A 23,591-nucleotide genomic window follows, 5' to 3' on the forward strand; every position below is an offset into this window, starting at 1 on the left:
GAGGGAGCCTTCCGTTAATGAAGGCTCTATAAACATCTGACAAACACACAGGGCATGCGGGAAGGACACGGCCTACTGTAAAGAATCTGTGCTTCTCCAGGGGGTTATTGCCCCCTAATTAGGATACTTTCTCATTTCCTTGCCAGGGCTCTTCAGAAGAATCTCCAGGCAGGGTGACATATGCTCCATCTCCTGGGCCACAGGAGTGAAGAATCCAGGAAACAAGACCAAGTAGTCCTCCAAATATAGAAAGGACAGCACAAGATCACAGTGAACCGTGGGGGCTGGGGAGATGGGGATAGTGTGGAGACCACATCAGGGCTCAGAAGAGGCCTGCTCCTTCCAGAATCGGAACCTGCCAGCAAGCCTCCCTGCTCTGTTGGTGGGATGCATTGCTGAGCATTAGAGATCACGAGTGAATATGGCTCCCATGCAATTTAGTGTGGTGATGAGTCAAACTGGACACAGGCTGGGATCTCAGCTCCCTCACTGATTCCCTGCAAATGTCACCTGGAACAAGTCACTGCAGCTCTTGGAGCCTCCCATTCAGAAGATAGTTATAGGGGTTAAGAGGATGCTGTGCCCCAGGCTGGCTTGGTGGCTGCATTCTGGATGCCCCCTCTCCAGCCCAGGCCTGATTGAGCTGGAGCTGGGGGAGGAAGCCCTGGGTTCCCCCAGCCTGCTCTGTTGGAGCTCCACAACACACTGCAGCCTGTGGGGAGCTCCCCACATCCCTGCATCCCAGCTCTGTCACTGGTCTGTTGTGGGGTGGTCTTAGCTCACACCGACCTGGCAGCCACCTGGCCCACACTCATCAGCAGGGAGAACCACGCAATCTGGTAGACAGGGGAGTAGGTGGGTTGTTCTGAGAGTGGTACATGCCAAGAAGATGATCCCCTGGCCTTTGGAGGCTGACAAGCTGTGGCCCAGGAAAGGGCCCCAGGGACTGCGTTAAGAGCAGTATGTCCACACTTAGACTCTGTCCATTTCCATCACGTGTGGCTTTGAGCAAAGCAAAGAAGGATCATGGTTAGAAACACTCTGGGGTATGCTGTGCCTGGTGGTTTACTCTGGGGAAGGTATTCTATGCTGGTGAGGCTGTCAGGGAGAGGCTGCAGAGAGCTGAGCAGGTTTAGGGGGGTGCAGGAGGGGCCACAGCATGCTTCGGTCAGAGATTGCAGAGGGGGATGGGTGAAATCAGGAGACCCTGAATGGCTGGGCCTGCATAGAACTTGCTATCTCTGTCCTTTGATGACATGGGCCAGGGGAAGACGGGAAGCGTGCTGCTTCAGAAATGCTGCTTGGGAAGAGGACTGGAAGTGTGCTGGGCTTTGATCCAGCTCAGTGCAAGAATTCCACGGGGCAGAGAAAAGATGAATAAATGGGTGCCATGCCCAAGAAATGGAGCTGCAAATGCGGAGTGAGGTGTGGTCCGGGAGGAGTGAGGACAGGGCAGACGCCTGCAACGTGGTCTGGCCAGGAGCTTTTCACACACGAGAGGCTGAGCAGACGGATAGCCTAGTGGCCTGGATGTGCTCAGGGAGGAGCAAGGGGCTGCTACCTGATGTTATTTTTTAAATGTGACATTTTTTTCCCCAGTTATAACAGTAGTCTATAGTATAGAAAACTTGGGAAATGGAAAACATTAAAGAGAAAATAAATAACCTACAATTTAATCATCCAGTGATGCCCATGGTTAGCATTTTGAGACACATCCAGCTCCACAATCCTATATCTGAAACCCTTGTGGCCAGGATTGTGTTGAGACTCCGACAGTTTCAGATTTGGGGGATTTTGTATTGTGTATATGCAATAACATTCCCAAAGGGGTCAGAGACAACACCTTATAATGACACACATGAATATTTCTGCAATGAAACAAATAAAGACACAAATGTCCATTCAGGTCAAGTTTTCCCAGAAAAGGAATTAAAAGAAACTCTAGGTTCTCAGATGGTTCTTTATTTGGGGGTCTCAGATGAAGGACTATGGACCTGACTGTATCCAGGGTCATCACAGCTGCCTGTGGGTGCTGGCCACACAGGCTCTGACATGGGTGTCTTTCCCTGGAGCTGTGCAATGCAACATGCCGGTGTATATCTGAAAAGATTTGCCTCACAAACTCAAGATATCAATATGTTCACATCTCTTTTATTGTATTAAATGGATTGCTTGAGGTTTCCTGATCCATATTACCAGGAAGTCTAGTCTTCTCCTTTCCTGAATTGTCCAAGTGCTCCATGGGTCAATTAAGTCCAAAGGAGATAGGGTGTGAAGGTGTTAGTCCAGCTTCTTCATGCTGGGAAGCGGGAGGGAGAGAGGGGTCCCACCTGCTGTTGCTTCTCAACAACACTGGCTTTGCTGTTGGGCACTGGTCCTACATGTCTAAACGGCTGCTTGTTCTTAGCTGCTGGGATGTCCTCTAGCCCAGGTCTGTGGGGTGGCCCCCATGAGGCAATAAGGTAACAGTGTTCTTAGACATGTGCCGGGCTTACCCACCTCCAGCATGCGTGTCTCTGTGGCCAGTGGCTGGGTGAAGGTAAGAGGCCAGTTATGGTTAAACACCGATTCCAACCAGCCCTTTCTCAAATCTGTGGGCTCTTTACGGGGGGCCTAGGTCACCAGCGGGACTCCCACTTTCATCAGGTGGTGATTTCAGGGACCTGGTTACCTTTTCATACAAATGGACCCTGGTCCATCTGAGAAAATCCCCCTAACTCTGGGTCTTAGGGAACAAGTCTCAAACTTCCTCTGATTTTCCCAGGAGGAAACAGACCCTGGATGTTCCCTCCTGCAGAAGGACCCCTCCCTCTGCTATCACCAGCTTTGCATTGTTGGGGCCTCAGGAAGGAGCTGCCTCACTTGAACCACAGAAGGTCTTATTTATCTCTCCTTTCCCCCCTCTTCCTCCAAATTGTGTACTTTCTAATCTTCACCGACTTCCCAGGGAAGTCAGTCCACATGATTATTCAAAGACTAACGATCTGAATTATGGTAGTCTTATGTGTCTATACCTAAATAAAGCAAAGACTGGCATAAAATTTAAGAAAATCTACACCAAAGTGTCTTCAATCTCTGCCTTAGGTTTACTTTCGAAGCCACTTGAGGTATACATGGTTTGATATATATAGGCTTGCTTCTCTTTGACAAAAATTTTTTAATTAAAAAAATTTTTAAATGTTGTCATTTGGATTCCTTTTGTCACAGGTTGCAGAAAAGCAGAATCCAAACAGGCCTAAGCAAAGTGGATTGCACCTGACTAATGAAACCTTCTCGGTTGGCAACGGTTTGGCTTTAGCGTGGCTTGAGCTACAGTACAGGCAAAGTTCTAGCCATGCTTTCTCCTCTCTCAGTCCTGCCTTACACTGTGTTGGCTTCAAGCTCCATCTCTCTGTGTCTTGGCAAGGTGGCCGCTCACTGCAGCCGGCCTGCATCCCTTTCAAATGGGTAGCTAGGTGGGGTCAAGGAGGAGCAAAAGCCTCTTTTCTAGGAAGTCCTAGGGAGTCTCGTGGTGTCTCTTTGACTCTGATTGGATAATCTGCGAACACTCCAGCCAATCACCGTGGCTGGGGGAATGCAACGTCCTGAATGTCCTGATTGGCTTAGGACCCTGAGATGGGCATGGCGCAGACAGCACAGGGAGAGAGTCAGGCTGGCAAGAACCCCAGAAGGGTCTAGGTCTGGGCACTAGGAGGAGGTACTGGGAAAGGATTGTGTAAATACCTTCCCACTTCGTGAAAAGCTTTTCATGAACTTCATTTTTTTTTTTTTTTTTTTGAGACGAGATCTCACTCTGTCACCCAGGCTGGAGTGCAGTGGCATGATCATGGCTCACTGTAGCCTCGACCTCTCTGGTCCCAGGTGATCTTTCCATCTCAGCCTCCTGAGTAGTTGGGACCACAGGCATAAGCCGCCACGGCAGCCTAATTTTTATATTTTTTATAGAGATGGGGTTCTGTCATTGCCCAGTTTGGTCTCAAACTCCTGGACTCAAGTGATCTGCCAGTCTCCACTACACAAAGTGCTGGGATTACAGGCGTGAGCCACTGCGTCCAGCCCATGAACTTCATTTTTAATGACTAAACATTTTCCAGTTCTATGGACATATCTTAATTTAGTCAAATATTTTCCAATGGTAGGACAATCAAGACTATTAAGATAATGTTGCAAGACACATTATCGTACATTGTTATAGTGTATATTTTGTATTATTTTATTGGACAGGTCATTGGAAGTGGAATATCTAGGTCAAGGTATACGTAACATTTGCAAAGCTCTTGGTAAGCATTGCTAAGCGGCTTTCCACAAATGCTTTTTAAATATTCACTCTCAGCTGAGCCTAAGAACTCATCTTACCACACTGTTAACCAATACTTCTTTCTAATCCTTGGCAAATTAATGAACAGCAGCAACAAAAATGCTAATTTGCATTGCTCCTTAGGCTGGACTATATTTTCCCCTACTTTTTTCAGGAGACAAACCACAGGATCTGGGCTTCAGCCTCCAAGGAGGTATAGCAGTGGCCAGGTCTCATCCTGTGCTGGTCCAGGGCCGTGCTCAGGAATCACATTTGTTACCGTGCTGTGAGTCTAGGGAGAGGGCCAGAGGGCACCACAGATTCCTGGGTGTTCCACAGGAATATGGCCCAGGGTAAGCATGCAATAACTAGTCATTAGTATTGCTCCTGTCAGTACATGATCTTTCTGTGACTGTTCTCTCTCCCCCACCCTTGGGACAGCTCTGCCCTTCCTTTCCCTGGAGCTGCAGAGGGAGCTGTGCTCTTCCACCAGGACCACCTCATGTCCCTTCCCCCTGTCCTCCACCAGGGCCAGTTCTGACTGCCTTTTAGTACCTGCCTAGGACTCCTACACCATGCAACCTCTGTGTTCCAAGAAACAGTTGGATTCATCTAACAACCACTAAAGGGCCCCAGGGCTGCTCCTCTGCTGGCAGCAATTTGACATGCCCAGTGAGCCTGCTGGGCCTTCACAGCCAGCCAAGGCTCCTCCAGGGCAGGCCTCCCATGCTCGTCTCTGCATATGTCTTTGAACACCTCGGCATGCTCTGTGGTGGGTGCTAGTCAGGCTGGGTTCTGCCCCAGTGGCTGCCAGCTTGGCCCTGTCCTCCTGTCTCTTCTCAATACCCAGACAGTTTCACATGACTGTGCTGTTGTTACTTTTAACCAAAACCTCAGTAGGGTCACAAATCTCAGGACTTGTGAATTACAGAAATCATGGCATCACTGCAATTGGTATGGAAGAAGCACAATTCAATGAACAAAAGAAGTAAACTTGACTCATCCATTTATTTCAAGCATCCTTGAAGCCCGTTCCTCCAAAAAGGTGACATTGACCTCAGCGTTCCTTCATGGAGGGAGAAAGGATTCACCTGAGTTTCTGTTACACCATGACTCCAGAGCATCAGGGACCCCTTCCCTCCCAGGAGACATCACTAAAAAAACCTGTTCTCAAAGCGTGGCCATGGAGCCAGCAGCAGCAGTGCCTGGGAACTGGATAGAAATAAAGCCTCAACCTGAATCAGAAACAATGCTAGGGGGCCCAACTGTGTCAAGCTCTCCAGGCAACTCTGATAGGCATTTTGCACAGTGGTTTTGACAAAAGAGGGAACTCATAAGAGCCTTCCAAGAGAAAACATATGAATACATTGCCTAGCATGGTATTTGGCACATAGTAAATGCTACATAATTGGATAAATAAACATGTCTTCTCCATCCGACCCACCTATCCCCGACCCATACAAACAAGCCTGCTGGGAGATGCTGGAGGAGCATGGCTTGGGGTTGGGCTGAGCATGAGTGAGCGGACTGGAGGCAGGGTAGATAGAGGATTCATGGACATTACTATCTCAGGGAGCAGAGAGAAGGGGAATGGAAATCCCAGAAACACCTGTGAAGGATCTTATGTTTCCAGGTTTTGGTAAAGGGAAATAGTTTTGAACTCTAACGTTGGTGTTTTGGTGCACAAGTCACAGCCAGAGCTGGCCAGCTGGCCAACCCTCCTGGTTTCTCACTGACACTACCTTCCAGCCCTCCTTGGCATGCGCTGCTGCAGACGCTCTTTGTGATGTCCTTATTCCACCAGCCAAGCCCAGCTCTTTCGTCCTGCTTGGTCTCAAAGTCAGCCTCTTTGTGGAGTCGTCTCCATTCCTCCTCCTCCAGAGTCTCCTGCTCTCACCCTCCCCTTCCCACCTCAGACATGCATAAGTTCCTCAGTCACAGCTTTGTCTCCATCCTGGCCACAGAAGAAGCATGAGTTATAAGCTTCTGCTCTGATGACATTTTATGAAGTCATAGAGAGGCACCTATTGGGACACCCCAGGCAAAACACCTGGTAGTACCAGGACTCAAGTCTCCCCATTTCTCAAGTATAAAGGTTGTATTGGAAGCCTTCTGAAGTTTTCTCCCAGCCCTCAAGTTTTTAGCTCTCAATGGTACTGTTTATGTTTGTCACATGAGCTAATCTATAAGAGGCCCTGCGCTTCTAGAGGATGTGTAAATTCAGAGATGGGGCCCAGCTGCAGGCCACCACCCTGCTCCCTTCAGAATGAAACAGGCCCAGTTGAGTGACATCAGCAAACCATGTCCAGACCATATGATGGAATCTTTTGGGCTCTTATGACAATGTAATGTTGACATTTTTTGTTTTAAGGGGAAAACAAGTTATTTCATAAACATATTTCTTTTTAACCTCACTTTACTGTGTCCCAACCTCAGTGTTGTTGGGACAACCCTAGCAGACTGGGGATCACTGGCCAGGAATTTCAGGGTCAGTGCCAGTCATGTAGGCCTTAAATCAGGCGGCCTTGAGCATCAAACTTAATGTTCCCTGTGGTCTTGGCAAGACATCAATGGACATGTTACTTACCCTTCCTGAGCTTGTTTTTCTGCAGCTCCAATTGGGCAGTAAGTTGCAAGGCTGCTGTGAGGCTAAGCAAGATCCTGTAACTGCGTGGTCTTCTATACATTGGAGGGGTCACTAATGATACCAGCTCCTCCTACTGTAGAGTTGGGACATGTCATGTCCCCAGTTGGGACCTGCCCCATTTCACATTCCAAGGTCTTCAGGGCATGCCCAGGAAAGATGGCAACAACTGAGCACCTTCCATCCAGGCACAGGCCTGGAGGCCGTGCCCACAGCTGGACCCAGGGAGAGTGTCCCAGCCTGCCCTCCCCAACCCCAGTAAGCCAGACATGAGGACTCAGAGGCATTCCACATATTTGGGAGGAATCCAGAAGGCCTCCCAGAAACTGCAAGTGCTAGAAAGAATAAGATAAAACTACTATCGGACAGCCCATGTTTAGCAAAAATAGAAAGGGGGCAGTTGAATGAGAAGAAAATGAGGGATGGAATATTCAGAAGAAAGGGACTTGAAGTTTTATTAAGCCCCAATATTTTTACTTATTTTGCTATTAACTTATATCCTGTCATGTTCCAAAGAGAATTAGACATGGCAAACCAAGCACTAAAGTGCAGGCCAGTTTGCGCCAGCCCAGCAACCTATAGCAGCTTGAAGGGAACAATTTGGTCCCATGTCCAGTTCCTGTGGGAGTAAGGGAATAAGGTGGTGAGTGTGGAGGACCATCCCACCACTCCCCTGACCTCTGTCAGCAGGCAGGGCCATGTGCCCAGCAGGTAGGGGTCCCCACGGCAGCTGCTCACGCATGTGTCCCAGGGTCACTTGGAGCACCTCATAGGAGATGCTGAGCAGAAGCTGCGGGGCTTCACCCTGGCACCCTCGCATCCCCCTCACCTACCAGTTCTGGCTAATCATTCTCCAGTTTCAATGGCTTCGCCTCCAGGAGTTGCCACTCTTCGGATGCTACCTAGGCTCCTGGAATCACTGTGGCTGCCTGGGCAGAAGGCCAGGGAACTGGGACTTTACATCGCCCTTCCCAGGGCAGCCAGAAGCCAAGAGGCCCTGAACACCCAGCTCCCTTGCTCGAGGCCACACTGCCCTGAGGAGTAACTAAGCTCCAAAGCTCCCCACAGGATTGCTCCTAGCCTGCTTTTCTGCTTCACCCCACCCTTGCCCATGTCTCCTGAGAGCACTTCCCCATATATCCTTTGCACAGGAATCCTGGTCTCCAGAGCCCAGCCTAAGGCCCAAGACAGACACCAGAGCTGCTTCTCTCCTTGGACATCCCCTCTTAGAAAACCACTATGGCTTTGCAGTTTCCTCTAAGACTTGGGGCCATGTCATCTGTAGGTCCCAGCTGATGGGACTGCTATATATACACCTGTCTCAAATTGGATCCAGATTCTCTTTCAGAAATGCTGGTTAAGCAGCTTCAGGCACTCCATCATAAGGCAATGTAAACGAAGGGCATAAGGGAACAATTTGGGGTGGCTTGGGTGATCCTTCTACACACAAGCAAAAGAGAAGCAGGTGCAGGAGACCACATGGCCCGTCCACTTCCTCATGAGTCCTTGGACCTCAGGAGAGACCCCTACTTATGTTGAATCTCTTGCTCCATGAATTACCGAAGTGAAAGATCTCTGACCAGGCAACCATAGATGTTTTTTTAAACACCCCAGGCACCTGCCAATCAATCCATGTCCCTGAGGCTAGGGGATGAGGAGAAACCCCGAGAGGCCACTGTCCCTGTCTGGAGCCATGTCCATTCTCAACATCAGCCTAGCTTGGGTTTGCAGGAACCAGTAGTAGGGCAGGCCCCTAGAAGGCATGGGAAAGCCTGGGTTTCTGGAGCCTGGGACAGACACCAGAGAGTATGGAGATGGCTTAGGGGACTCCAGCGACCCTAAAAGAGGCTGAGTCCCCAGCAACCACCAGATGGTGTACTTACAGATGGGGAGCCAGTGAGATTTTGAAATGGGTGACATTCAGTTTTTCAACATACCACTGTACCTTTAATTTATTAGCTTTCCATAAAAACACATAACATACACAATCTACAGTATAGAAAGTATAATTTACAAAAATATAAAATCTTGGTTATTTTTTAGTATTCCCACGTTACTATATGTGTTATTTCAATATGCATGTTTAAACAACCCACACTCAGCATGACTATCTCTGTGGGGAATGGTGTCAATGCCCTCCTTTTTTGTTGTTTTAAAATAAAATATATATATTAAGAAAAAGAAACCAATATTGGTTACATGTGCATACCATATGGATAAAAGCTCTGCAGTGGACTTTGAAAGGAAACACCCATTTACACCACGATTATCCTGTTTTCCAAAATCACTATGTGGCCCAAAGTGTTCTGAACTGAGCATTTAAACAGAGTTCTTTCCATGTGCAGGGAGCGAGCGCCCTAAGATTTGCATAGTCTTCTTGCTCAGTTATGAGATGATGATCACATCAAGCCAATGTTGTGGATATGTTTTGTTTTCAAGCCTTCAGAACAGTGGGTATGAATGATGGGCCACTTTCAGGCCAGGGCTAATTCCCAGATTCCTTCAGGTACTCAGGCTGGCATTTAAGGGGCTAGTCACTAGCAATGAAAGATCCCCTAATGATGCACTGGCGGACAGCTCTCTCTGGGCCCCAGTGATGTTGCCCATGAGCTGTGCTCTGTGTCTGCAGCTGCACCACAAGTCCTGGTTGCAGAAGGCTCCGAGAAGGCGGCTCTGCTGGGCGTGGCTTCTTTCCACCCTGGAGTGGTCTCACCGGCAGGCACAGGTGTCCACGGACATGTTGGGGTACACCTTCAGAACCACATTCCGACTCTCATCCAGGAAGAGGACCCCAAGGGAGTTCATCTTATCGGGAACACAGCAGGGCTCTGGGATGCCAGGGATGATGCCCACAGCCCTGACAATGCTCTGGATGGTGGCATGGTTGGATGGACGAACGATCTGCAAGGCAGAAAAGGAGTAGGGTTACCTCAGCTCCGCCCTCACCCACCCACGCACCCATGCCGTCCTCACAGTCCCAGGCCATACTGCTCTGCTGTTGTTCCCTGGCTGAGGCCACAGAATAGGCATCCACCTAGAGGAATGGACGAGATCCCAAGGCGGGGCACACGGTTCCTCTAAAATCAGACATACGCTGAGTTCTGGGCTGAGGTCTCCAAGAGCCCCCAGGCCTTCCTGCCCCTTGGCTTCCCTGAGGCATGCTGTGTCCCCAACACGGCAGGGCCACATGGGGGCGCCTGAGTGTCACACATCCCCGCGGAGCACCAGGAAGCAGGCAGAAGCTGCCCAGAGGGAAAACCCAGCGAGATGCCAGCACAGCCCTGATCTCGCAGTCTGAGGAGGACAGGCATGCTTCTCACGAGGTTGTGCTCTTGTCACTGAAGGGAAGGCCTGGCATGTGCGTGGCAGTGTGACAGGCTGGACACTGACATTTCCTAGGGGCTGCTCTCCCTGCATCACCCCCTTTTTTTTTTGTCAGCTTAGCAATTTTATGGGGTGGGTATTACCTGGACTTTACTGGGAAGACACCGAGGCTTAAAATGACTGAGTAACTTGACCAAGACCCCTAGTTAGAAAGTGACCTGGCTTGGAAAACTGTGCCCACCTCTGACAAGATGAACCAACCGGGTCATCCACTTCAGTGCATCACCAGCCAAACAGAGATTTTTATATGTAGTGCTGTTGAGGAGGAAGCCCTCTTGTGTCGGTGTGGTGGGAGGGGAGCAGGGCAGGGACACCTGCCTTTGCAGCGTTCTGGCTGGTGTCCCGGAAGGTGAGGAGGCAACAAGCCAGGGTGATAAGCTAACCGCATGGCCAATCAGCTGCAAGCCTTCAGGGTTCCGGGCTTGCATCTGCCTGGGTCTTTGCTAGGCACTTTTAGCAGGCCCTGTCTCTATGTCAGGCACCTCCCTCTCTCTTGCACATGCACGGTTTTGAGGAGAAGTTTTGAGGAGAAGCCATTTGATTCCCAAACACGTTACTGCTGCCCCATGTCTGGGTCTGGACTTCCCCAGCTGGCTGATTATTTAAGTTCAAATTGGATTTATGCACTGACTTTCTTTTCTTGGAGGGAAAGGCATGACCTGCCCTGGGCAGAGTAACTAAGCAGGAAGAAACTGTGTGCTGAGTGCCGAGGGCTGACATCACAGGCAGCCAGGCTGCTGCAGAGCAGGCTGCAGGGAGAGGGATGGACTCAGCCACAGCCCAGGCTGGAGTGAAGGTGAGAACTGGAAATCCTTAGGCTGGTGCAACAGACAGAACAGCCCAGTGCTGTGTGTCCTGCAGACCCTGTGCACAGTGAAGGCCTATTCCCTGTGGATTCCTGCCCTGAGCTGCAAGGAGGAGGGAATGTACAGTGGGAGAGCTGCTGAGGCTAGCACTGTGCTAGTCATAGATTGCCACACTCTGGGGTCCAGGCTGGGAACAGAAATGAGAGCCTTGGTCAGGAAGGAGCTTCTGGGACCTGCCCTGTGTACAGGAAGCAACATCTACTCAACCTCTGCAGATAGTTGCTATGTGGGGATGCGTTTCTAAAGACATGGATTCTCCTGCTTTTCAAAAGAATGTTCTCATTTTAAAGTCCCAATTCAACCAAGCCAATACTTCAAAAAACACAGCCAAACTCACACATATGTGGGCGGCAACTACCCTACGGGCTGCCACTTGGTGACCTATGGCTACCTATTTCCTGCCTGGAATAGATAGGAGGTACTGTTATTCCCATTTTGCAGATGGGGAAACAGAAGTCCTGCAGGCTGAGGAACTTGACGGTAGCGGCAGAGCTGAGCCTTAGAATTTGGCAAAAGGCGGAAGAAACCCTACCTTAGGCATGGGGAACTCACATGCTCCCGCGCAGTAGTAGGCATCAAAAGATTTCGGTGAGATTATCCATTCATTCCAGCCGATGTCTGCGAAGTCCACCTTCAGGTACCTCCGGGAGCACACCCTCGGCTCATCCCACTGCTTCCTCCGGGCTTTCTGCATCGTCTTCTCGTCAAAGTCCAGCACCTGCGAGGCGGCCATGAACACCTCCTGGCCCTTCTTCCTGCGGTCTTTGCGCCCTGGCCGGGGTTTCAGCGCCCGGAAGGGGCTGGGCCACAGCTGGTGCTTGTGGAAGTGCTGTGCGTGGGCGCGCGGCGGCCTCTCATCCAGCCCCGGCAGCTCGTTGTCCTGGAGGGGCCCAGTGGCCTGCGCGGCTCGGCGCACGCGGGGGTCCGCTGAGTTGTTGGGGGCTCCGCGGGGCTCGGGGTCTCCGGCAGGGAAGGGGTCGTATCTCTGCAGCGTCACCGCCACGCTGTTGGGCTCCGAGATGGCCAGATCGTTGGCATAGACTAGGATGTAGGGCGCATAGGGGCTGGGCCGGGGCACCCCCGGGTCCCTCTCCTCAGAATCCAGCTGGGCGGAGAGGAGCAGCTCGCCATCCCGGCGGGCCGCCTTGACGATGGGGGAGATGTCCTTGGCCTGCCACAGGCCGCGCGGTGGGGGCGCCAGGGCCATGGCACCGCGGAGTAGCCCCTGTGTGGCCGTGTTCTGTGAGAGGCTGCGGAAGAGCAGGTGCTGGCGTGTGGGCGGGCCCAGGGGCAGCGGGCGGCCTGAAGCGTTCTTGGCCCGCGGCTTGCATAGCACCTCGAGCGCTCGAGGCCACCGAGGCGGCTCTGAGTAGAAGTGGAAAGTGGCCGTAAGGATCATTTCCGAGTCTTGCATGGAAGTCAGGTTGAAGAAATACACGGCCTTCTGGTCGACCACTTCTGTGAGGGAAGGAGAGACCACAGGCTGTGAAGTTCTCGCTCGTGCTCCTGAGGGTCTCCCACCCAGGGCTGGAGGAGCAAACGCCCACCGATCCACACTTTCAGGACCATCCTCCTCCCCCGCTTTGCTTCCCTCCTTTCGTGTAATCCTCACATTAAACTGATGAGGGCGCCCTTTGCAATCCTCAGTGCACAGGTGAGGAATTAAGGTTGAGATCGTAAATATCCCATAGCAAACAACAACAACAAAAAGCAACAGCAAAGAAATAGGGGCAGACAGGGAGGCATTCAGGCCTGCTGGACTCCAAAGCTCCTGTTTGCTCCCCCTGCCCTCTACTGCCTCTGCATGCACAAATGAACAAATGTCACTGACACCTTCATTAAGTGCTCAGGATGGCTTGGGTTGGGTCCAAGCCCTGCATCAAGGCAGCCCCTCCTGTATTTGCACAGCCCTCTATTTATGCAATCAGTTTTTAAATGCAATCATTAAATACACTTCACATTAAACCCAAACATTCTTCCAAAAGAGATGAAATAAATAAACGCTCATGCTTTTTGAGCACCTCCTAAGGGAAACCGGGATCAAAAGTACAGCCATTTAGGCATCTGCTCTTTGTTCTGCCTGAGGACTTTTAAGATTGTTTTAACAAGAAAAGAGCAGTATCAGGATTACACAAGGCAACTTGACTAAATCTCCAAGGTCCAGGTAAAGACCGGGACGTCTCAACCATTACATCTGCAACTTGGTTCAAGAATGCTCCAGCTCCGGCTTCCCTGGGGCTGCCGGCCACTCCTTCCTATTTGCCTGGTGGAAGCAGGCGTTCCCCAGGGCACCAGGGCAGCATAGCCATGTCAGCAGTCCCAGGAAGCTGCCCCAACCTTGGCAGCAGCATGAGTATTGTGTCAGGTTTGAATCGCCTAAACATTATTATATATCAGTGAGCGTTCTCAAATGGCCAAGTCCGCTCTAGGCTTCTGAGGAGTGGGGAGTCTTTCCTGGTGCCTCCCTAGGATGCTGCACACTAACAGGACACCAGAGAGGCCAGGCCGGCTTTCTCCTTTCCACTGCTTCATTTCCTGACAACGAAGTGTCCTTCTCCTGGGGAACGTCTGGAGAGGAGCAGGGCTCCCAAGCCCAGGAAGTGTGTGTGGGGGACACTGGGCTCTCTAGGGGCATGGGTCAGGGCCACACCTCTCTGACCCCTGTACCTACAGCATCTGCAGGGATTTTTTTTTTTAACAGAAATATTCCACTTTCTCTTCTTTGTTTCTGTTGGGAAGAAGGCATAATTCAACTGGGATTGTTCACATAGTCTTAAGGGACTATGAGTGGGAAGAAACAGAGAAGCATATCTATGGAAGGCCTGATAAATAAATGCCAGTAAAGGCTCAGGTGGCACTGAAGCCATTACCTTATTTAATCCTCACAACAAACCTGCCAGGACAGTGTCACAGCCCCTCAACATGCTCCACACATAAGCAGCAGCCCAGGGTCTCGATGCACATTTGAACCTGGCTTCCCCAAGCATGTGGCCTTGACTGCGTAACAATGACTTCCACATTTTAATCAGCACTCCAGGGGACTCTGGCCATCAGGGAAGTTTGGGAAGTCAGTGGCAGCTGATAGCTCACTCCGGTGGCAGCGGTGGTGTATCTGCAGCATCTGGGGTTGACCTATGGATGGGGTGAAAGTTCACCAATAATGTTGCACCCCCCCATCCCCAAGCTAGAAAATGCCCTAGGAACCAAGCTCCCAGGACTCAGTGGGGCCACGCCCTGAACCTTGCTTTCCCCATCTGCCTCACAGGGACAACAGCCTCCATCTCACACAGAGGATTGTCTGGAAGATCACAGAAACAGCCTAGTGAAGTGCCAGGTACAAAGGAGGTGCCCCCAAATGTGCTTTCTGCCTCTTGAATCTAAAGGACCAAGGCTGGCAGAGCAAGCTCCCCTCCATCAACTGGGGTACCTTGCATTCACTGATCCAAATATCTGAGCTGCAACCCAGCCAACACAGCACATTGTTTTTCTTTGATCCAGTTCAAGTCTCAACTCCTCCATTGTTCTGCTAACAGATTCAGAGTGGGGAGGAACCTTTGAGGTTGTGCAAAAGGGTATAAGTCCTACCTCCATGTGGCTTGAATGCCTCCTGCCAGAGGGAGCTCAGCCCTCACTGGGCAGCCTGCTCTGGGAAGACCCTCCCTGATGGGGACTGCTGGGGACAAGATGGGTCACCCCCAGCCCCAGTGCATGAGAGACCACAGGCTGGTCCTCTCTCTGGATGTTTCTGCATGTACGCAGTGCAGGGGGCTCCAGGCTGTGGCTCAGAGAAGGGACCTCAACCTGAAATCTCTCAGTTTAGCCGAGCCCAAGCCATAACAGAGAAGCATTGAAGAGAACGTCATTATTTCCTCTGATGCGTGCTGGTGCTCTGTGATTCATGTCTTTTCTCTCTTCTTTCTTCTATGCCTTCCTCCCTCCTCTCTTTTCTTCCCCTCTTTCCCCTTTTCTATCCACCCTCTTTTCCTTTCTTTCTTCCTCTTCTTCTCTTTGTTTTCCTGATAAAGATTTGCAAAACTCCTACTCCAGGCTAAGTTGGGCTGACCAGGGTCATAACAAAGTTACCCAGGAGGAGTTCAGCCTAGAGGGGAGACAGACTGGTAATGGCAATGACACCCGTCTTCAGTGTCTCCTCATGTCACAGTTTTAAAGAGCACTGTCCAAGTGAGGCCCCCGGTGTGCTGGGTGCATTCCATCACAGGTCACCCCCCAAGCTCGGAGCCCTCCATTGCCCCAAATAAAACTCAACCCCTTACCAAGGCCTTACTTGATCTGGCCTGCCTACCTCTGCAACTTTATCTCCTATCCACAGCCCAACCCCACCCCTCTGCCCCCGTCACACTGGCGTTCTTCTCCTTCCAACATGTGGCTTTATTCTCAGGACTGTGCCTCACGCTTCCTTCCACCTTCATGGTTCCCCATCCAGTACCACTCAACCTCTTCAGGTATCTGCTCAAATGGAACCTCCCACAATGGGTCCCCTGGGCTCCCGTGGCTGGAGAACAGCCTCATCACTCTGTCTGCCCCTGCTTCATTGGCCTTCAGAGCACTTCCTGACATCCTGCTGTATACTGATTTATTGCTCTTATCTTCCTAAAACATAAACCCTAACGGGACAGGGACACTGCCAGTTTTATTCACTACTGCACCGCTAGACCTCACCATAAGGCTTAGGTGACAGTTGGAGCTCAGAGATGCATGTTGAATGAGATTGTCTGTGCAAATCCTGCCCAAGTGGGCACAAGAGAAGTGTGGTCTGTTACTTCAGTTAACACTGGGGGTTCCTGGCATGCTTCCCTAGAGTGCAGTAACCACAGCCTTAAGAAGTCAAGAAATCCTCATTCTTTACAAAGATGCAGCTGATGATGCAAATCCAAATGGAGACAGTGGGCACCCAGGTGTTTAGCCAGACTTCCCCTTGAGCCTCAGTGTTCTCATCTTTAAATTGGAAGAAAATTGTTTATTAATTATGACATTCTGAGCTCCAAGTGTATGTGCTTGGTCCTATGCTGAGTGTTCTGTATGCTTGATTCATCATTTTCACCATGAGGAGAGTAGGGAGCGGTCATTCATTCTGTGGACAAAGAGCTGAAGCTTCAGAGAGGGTGTGCAATTTGCCTAAAGTCACACAGTTGGCAAGGGGTGGAGTCGGGGCTTGTACCCAGCTCTGTCTGACCCCAAGCCCATGCCTTTTGCTCCTCCATGTGTTCTGGATATGTTCATGATCTGCCTAAGAGCTAATGGACAAAGATCACGTGCTGTGAACTGCAGCATGTTTTGCAAACAGAGGTCATTATTTTGATATTTTTGAGTTCTGACTCCCTAAGAAGAGAAAGACTGACTTTATTTAGACAAGCTGATCTCAGTGGCTCTTGGGAATTCTCAGAACTGTGACCAGGTCCACTTTGCTGGGCACTCAGCCTCCTTCCTGAGGGCAGTGGGGATGGTACTGGGGGAAGGGACTTCCTCATCCAAAGGCCTGTCCAGCCCCACTGCTGGTCAACTCTCAGGCCAAGAGCAGCCCCTTAGATGCTCTGCCCTATATAGAAAGATTCCAAGATGGTTTGGAGATCTGTCCCTTCACCCACTGCCCCTCAAACAGCCACTAGGGCAATCAGTGAGAACGCTGGGCTTAGATGCATGCACCAACAGAAGCTGAAGGAAGGGGCGGTGGGTCAGACGGTGCTGGAGAGAAGAACAGGGAACTAACACAGATTTAGTACTTAGTGCCCGTTTCCATGCAGGCTCTAGGGTTGAGGTTCAACTCCTGCTGGCATCCCTTACTAGCTGTGGGGCCTCAGGCAAGTCATGGAACCACTTTGTGCCTCAGTTTCCTCATTCATAAACTGGATAGAGTATTTGCACCTCCAAAAGTTATCGTGAGATCAGCTCTGCAGAGCGCACTAGCAGCACTGTGCCTGGCACCCAGCAAGGGCTCAGAACAGTTATGGCCTCAGGAACTATTGCCACCCTCAGGGCACCACACCCTTGCTCCCTGACCTCCTGCCCAGTGGGAGGCCTCACTTCTCCTCCAGCCCTTCCAGCAGGAGCCTGAGAACTCTTTTGCCTCTCCCATTCCTGCTTTTAATCAATCTCCAGGCCCTGTTTGCTCTGCTTCCTGTTTCTACACAACCATCCTGAACACAGCATCTTTCCACCCTGCGCTCAGGGCTCCAGACTCAACCACAACAGTGGTCCCAGAACTTTGTTCCCTCTTACATCGCACTCATGTCTCAAAAGCAAATTGTCCATTAGAAGTGAAAGGTTAAGATCCTTACTATGTAAAGAACCTTTGCATATCAGTAGGACAAAGGAGGGACTCCCATACAAGGAGGCAGTTTCCACAGGAAGAATTGCAAATAGCCAGCAGGCATGGGGAAAAGTTCAAGATGACCAGTAATGAAAAAAAGTAATTTCAAATGGAAATACCTGCAAGTTTTACCTGCATGCTGAAAATATAATCCATAAAAGATGTATCCACATATATCTCACATATATATCTCTCAAATATATCCATATATCCATATATATCTTACATATAAGGGTAAAACAATGGAGATATAGATAGTGGAGACATAGATAGATAGATAGATATGGCTGGAATGATTCTACCAAAATATCATACTAACAATTCCAGTTATATCTGGCTATGTGATTAGGGATGACTTATGTTCTTTACTGTGATCTTCTATAATTTCCAGGTTTTCCCCAATAAGCATGCATTTATTTATAATTGCTCTCTCTCCTTTATCCCTCTTTTTCCCTGCAGTCTCTCCTCTTCCTCCCTCTCTCTCCCTCTCTCCTTTCTCTCTCTCCCCTCTATTCTTCTCTCTCTCCCTCCTTCCTTCCTTCTGTCCCTTACGCATGCACATTGTATAGTGCCCCATTGCCTATGGGGGAACAAATTCATAATACTCATGGCTCTCCATGGCCTGCTTGCAACCTATTTGTCCGTCTCCATCTCCTGCCTTTCTCTCCTTGCGTTATCATTAAAACCAAACTCCTGGCAGTCTCTGAACACAGTGGACAGCTTCACTTCCGCACCTGGCTAAGCCCCACCTGCCCTTCAAAGTGGCTGGGGCCTGGCCTGCTCTGGGAAGGCTTTCCTGGCCCCACCCAGAGGCTCTGCCCCTGCCAGGTCAGTGCGCCTTTGGGCTCCCACAGCACCCCTGTCCTCCTTCTTATATGCCACCCCCCCGGCCTGCTGCCCTATTCTGCTGCTTACTTTGATCTGCCCTGCTAGTTTATGAGCTTTTCTGGGCATCTTTGTGTTCCCTGAGCTTACAGCATCTGCTACCAAACCAAGTGCTTAGGGAATACTTGGGGAACTGAAATCAACTTGAATTTTGGCATTTTTGACAGGTGAGTATGTAGTATTATTCTCAATTTAGAGATGAAGAAAGCCAACTCAGTATCACATTGGTAGGTGACAAAGCTTACATTTAAACACACGTCATTCAGTGGGAATTAGGGGTGGTCTAACCTTAACCCTTAGGGTCAGGTTCATAGGCTTTCTCCACCGATGCAGATTTAATAAGGAACGAAATTCACTTCAGGGAGCAATGAGGGAAGGAAGGAAGGGGTGGCTGGTATATCAACAGCAAGAGCTAATACACCATTGACACTTACCTGTGTCAGGAATGGTGTAAGCACTTGACATATCTCAGTTTCCATTAAAAAAAATCCTATAAGGAGGGGAGCATTATTAGCTCCATTTTAGAAGTGAAAAAAACTGAGTCATGGACAAGTTCAGTCCCTTGCCCAGATCGCAGAATTGGGATTTGGACCCCACGAGGCCAGCTCACAGCCAGCACTTGGCAGCTGAGCTGCACTGCCCGGTGGCGGGGGAGGTATAGTTACGTATCGCAGGCTGTGGGGATGGAGGCATTTGTTGTTCAGGAAGAGGTGCTGCCCCACTGAGGCAGCAGAAACCCACCACTGGGGAGCAGGCTGAGACTGGCATGTTCTCGGACCAGAGCTGAAGCCTCCCACATGGGTGGCATCATCCATGAGAGAAGGGTCCCTGCCCAAACTCATACCTCCTCAGACAGGTCACTGGATCAGGAAGCAGGCACATCTGAGGGCAGGCAAGAGGCTTGGCATGAAACACTTAGATGAATCAAGGGAGGAGAGGATTAAGCAACCTGCCTGGGCCCCCACTGTATGCAAAGCACAAAACCTGCTTAGCCCATTTAATCCTCACTTCTTCACTGTACTACAAGGAAACTGATGCTCAGAGAGGTAAACTAACCTGTGCCACTGCACACACCTGGTAGCTGGTACAGCTGGGATTCACACCCAAATGTGCCTCAGGCTTCCAAAGAAGAGGGATTTGTCAGACACTCCAGACTACCAGAATCCTGATTTCCCAGGCTTGTCTGTTTCACCCTACCCCTCCCAGACCCTGGTCATAGCTCTGAGGGAGATGACAGGGTGTGGGGAGTGACAGTGAGAACAGCAATGACCTGGCAGATGGGAGTTGCCAACCCCTGCCACTGTGAACAACCTCTGAGTCTCAGTTTCCTTATCTTTAAAGTGGGAGTGCTGGATTTGAGACACTGTCTTCAGGTCCTTTTTGAGATTAATATCCTGAACTCCACTGCTACTTGTACTACCCCCTTTCTGTGAAAACAGAATGACACAAGCAGGCATCTCCATGCCTGGCTGCAGCAAGTAGATGGGCTCAGTGGGCAGGCTCACCCGTGTCGCAGCAGTGACCCTGCTGGCCTTGCTTCCTCAACTACAAGGCTTTGAGGATTGAGTTAATAGGGAAGCAAGGTCAAGTTTAAACCCACAAGAATACACAATACTTAGCACAATTATTTGTGCTCCCAGGGGAATCCCATACATCAACACTTAATCTGGCCAGTGCTGGGCTCTGAGCTTGCACATATGACCTCATTTCATCTTCCCTTCAACTGCACAGGGGAGATATTGGCAAGCCTTGCCCATTTTATCGATGAATACACTCAAGTCCACCTAGCTTTAGTGATTTACCCAAGGTCATGTTCATGCCAGATGATTCTTAAATGGTTTAATTTAATAATGTTCCTCAAGAAGTGGACCCCACATGGTGCAAGAAAGTTATGAGGGAGGATGGAGTTAGATCCAATTGGCCTGGAGCCCAGGGCCACTGACCTGGTGAGTCTGCTAAGTGGAGGAGGAGGGCATGGGGCCTCTTTGTGGCAGGTGCTCCCCAATCCATGGTTATGAGAGGCCACAGATGTTACCTTGAGTCACACAGCCAGTGACAGATCTGACCCCAGGCTGTCTAGCTCCACAGCTAGGCTTGTTTCCCTCTCCCTCAGGAGGGGAGCCTGTAGACTGCAGATTTTTCTCCTGTTGAATGGCCTCATCTTCTGCAGAGCTGCAGGAGACCCCCACCCACATTTTCTGGAACATTATTCTGCAACCAGGAGTAATCACCATGACAACCAGGGTCTTCTCACCACCCCTGTGGCCCTGGCTGCACCTCCTCTCTACCCAGGGCCTGCAAAGGTGGGCAGGCTGCTGAGGCAGGAGCCTGGAAGTGCTCTCAGAACAGGGCAGCATGGGCCTTTGCAAGTGCCCTCTGCCCAGCTCCATCCAAGGGGCTGAGGAAGTGGAAAGGTGGGACAGAGGCCGGAGATAGGCAGAGTGTTCCCACTGCCTAAGCCCCTGGGCCTTTCCTTAAACCCCTGTGGTCTGAACGCTTCACGCCAGTCCGTGGAAGTCCTCAATCCCGGGCAGCCAAGGCCCTTCTCAGTCCACTCTGCTTCCCTGGACACAGGAACCATAGCTGACACCAGCTAGGGGCTCCTGCTTCCTGACAGGGCCCAGTGCCTGGAACTTCTGTCAGGGCTGCCTATGTTCACTGGCTCTGCCCTTCTCATTTGTAAAATGCCCACATAATTGACCCTATGACAGGGATACTCCCCTGGCCTATGTCCCCTCTTCCACTCTCTGTGCTTACAGCCTTGTGTATGGGGTAGTCTGTGTATGTCCAGCAATGTGGGAGCACCCCAGGGGCAGGACCTCTGTGCCACCCGCTGCCACTCTTGGTGCCCCACTGGAGGTTCAGGGCCTGGCATGGAGAGATCAGTGAATCATTAGTGAAAGAATGAATGAACCACTCACCCGTTGGCTAGAAGAGGAAAAGTAGAGGTGCACGGGTGGGGAGACAGAAAAGTGAGGAAGGTGGAGAATGAGGAGAAGGGGTCCTGGGGCACCCTCTACTTACCCAGCCTGGCCCTGAAGCTGCGGACTGTGTTGCCCCCTCCCGGCCGCGCGCCCTGCCGGCTGTACTTTTCATAGAGCCTATGCATGTGGACAGCGACCATGTCCTGGGCGCTGGGGCCCAACGTGGCGGCCGCGTCCCCAGGGTGCCGCTGGGGATCCCTGTCCCCCTGCAGACCGTCGGCGGCCGCGGGCAGTGCGGACCAGGCGGGGGCCCTGTGGCTGCCGGCCACGTCCCGGAGCAACAGCAGAAACAACGGCAGCAGCAGCAGCAGCTGGGGCCCGGGTCCCGGGCTGGTCCGAGCGGGGACATGAGCCATGGCGTGGTGAGGGCGGCAAAGGGCCGAAGTCCAGGAGGAGGAAGGCGAGCGCTGGCGCACCGGAGGCTGCGGACTGACCTCGCGGCAGTAGGGCGCGCGGGGAGAGCCCGGGCAGCAGGGCGCTGGATATCGGGGTCCGCGCGGGGCGAGGGGCTTAGCGGAGCAGGCACCCGGGCGCGCGATCCGTGGGTACCGGCGGCCCGAGCCCCCGGCCAGCGGTCACAGCCGTCCGGAGCAGCGCAGAGCCGAACCGATCCCGAGTCGGCGCGCTGCCTTGGCGGACTCGCGCGGCGAAAGTTTGTAGCCCACTGCGCGCCCGGCCCGGCTGCTTCGAGGGGCGGGGCGGGGCGGGGCGGGGCGGCCAGCTGCGACCTCGAGGGGACCCGGCTGCGCGCCCCGGACCTCTGGGGCTGCAGCTGACAGGGTCGTCCCTGGCCCGTCTGCCGTGTGCGTGCGCCCGTGTGTGGCAGCGCGCGCGCGCCGGGGTGTGCGCCCGCGAGTGTGGGGGGCGTGGGCGTGGGCGAGCGCGCTCCCCGCTCCCCCGCCGAGAACCCGAGACCCAGCCCCGCAGCCGGCTCCTGTGTGTCGGCGCCGCAGCCTGCCCTGGCTGCGAGGGGGCTGGGCGGCAGTTGGAGGGGGGCCTGCCTGCTGGGTTGCCCCTGCAATGGCATGCGATGGCTATGTGATTGCAAGATGACAGCTCCCCTGTGAGGACCAGAGAGGGGATATGTGTGCGCCCAGTTGCCTCGGAGTCAGCGTATGTCCAAAATGTGAGAGTGTGGGGAACAGAGATCCTCTCTGGGCTGACTCCGTAAAGAAAAGCCCTCACCCCAAAGCTCATGCCACGCAAGGGAAGTGGAACAAGATCGTGATTAAAACTCAAAGTTAGCTGATTAACCAGCACTTTATTTGGCGAGAGTAATTCCAGTTGTTGAAGAAACACATCAAAGGTCCTTATTAATCTTTGGACATGTAGCCTTCAGGATTGCAGGAGTAAGACATGCTTTCAATTTGCCTTTAAAAACATTTCCAAAGCATCAGAGCAGGAGGAGAGAAAGCAGTGGCTTTCCTAAGAAGGATTCCCAGTGAAGTGAGGGTGTAGTGAGTCCCTGGCCCACTGCTCCTCAGCTTAACCCTGGGGCAGAAGGTCCTGATCTTTGTCTTGCCTCTAGCAGGATTTCTTCTCCATTGATAGAATTCAAGGGCTCTTATGAACTTGATGGGGAAAAAAATACATCTTTATTTTCATTACCTCTAACTGAAACTTAGCATTAACTAAAGTTATAAATGCAAGCAACCAACCACAGTGGTATTAGTGACTTTGTCACCAATAGGCACCATCCACAGATATTTTCATATCACATGAGAGCGGTTGCAGATTCATCAAAGTATCATGTTTGCTCATTACCACTTCAGTTAAGCCTACTGCTAGTTAGTTAGCAAAAAGGAACATAGTTACTATGTTACAAAATTGTTTTTAAATATTTGTGATAACTCTATTCTAACGTAATTGTCTTCCTTTGTAACTCTGCATATTTTATTTTATGCATTTAAAAACATTCTTTTAAGAAGGGGTCCACTGGCTTCCCTAGACTTAGAAAGGGGCCCAAGACCCACCTAAAAAGTTTAAGGACCCTTGAGAGGGAAGGAAAGGACCACGTCAAGCCCATGTTCTTCCAGAAAGCTCCCAGATACAGTCTATGCTACATTTCAAAGGACTATTTGCAAACTTGTGAACAGGCTGTTCCCTTTACTTGGTAACTTTGGGCTCTGTGAGCCAAAATAGTTACTTTTCTTGGAGGACTCACAATGCAATAATTGAAAAATTGCTGGAAAAGGCTTCTGTT

The 23,591-nt window shown here is 51.2% G+C and overlaps 1 protein-coding gene across 1 annotated transcript; it reads right to left on the bottom strand.

Annotated features, from left to right (window-relative positions):
* Positions 1-8,875: 8,875 nt before the first annotated feature.
* Positions 8,876-22,209, bottom strand: GDF10 (growth differentiation factor 10). Its single transcript, XM_003809047.5, has 3 exons — positions 21,429-22,209; positions 11,724-12,649; positions 8,876-9,842 (listed from the first exon to the last, which is right to left on the bottom strand). The coding sequence occupies exons 1-3, from the start codon at positions 21,742-21,744 to the stop codon at positions 9,651-9,653; spliced, it is 1,434 nt and encodes a 477-aa protein (XP_003809095.1). The 5' UTR covers positions 21,745-22,209; the 3' UTR covers positions 8,876-9,650.
* Positions 22,210-23,591: the final 1,382 nt, after the last annotated feature.

This window comes from Pan paniscus, chromosome 8 (genome assembly GCF_029289425.2).
Source record: "Pan paniscus chromosome 8, NHGRI_mPanPan1-v2.0_pri, whole genome shotgun sequence".
Taxonomy (NCBI): Eukaryota; Metazoa; Chordata; class Mammalia; order Primates; family Hominidae; genus Pan; species Pan paniscus.

Coding starts and splice junctions, on each gene's coding strand:
- GDF10 (XM_003809047.5), bottom strand. CDS start 21,744: ATGGCTCATGTCCCCGCTCGGACCAGCCCGGGACCCGGGCCCCAGCTG. Junction 12,650..21,428: donor CAGCTTCAGGGCCAGGCTGG/GTAAGTAGAGGG, acceptor CTTCCCTCACAG/AAGTGGTCGACCAGAAGGCC. Junction 9,843..11,723: donor GTGAGTTCCCCATGCCTAAG/GTAGGGTTTCTT, acceptor TCTGCCTTGCAG/ATCGTTCGTCCATCCAACCA.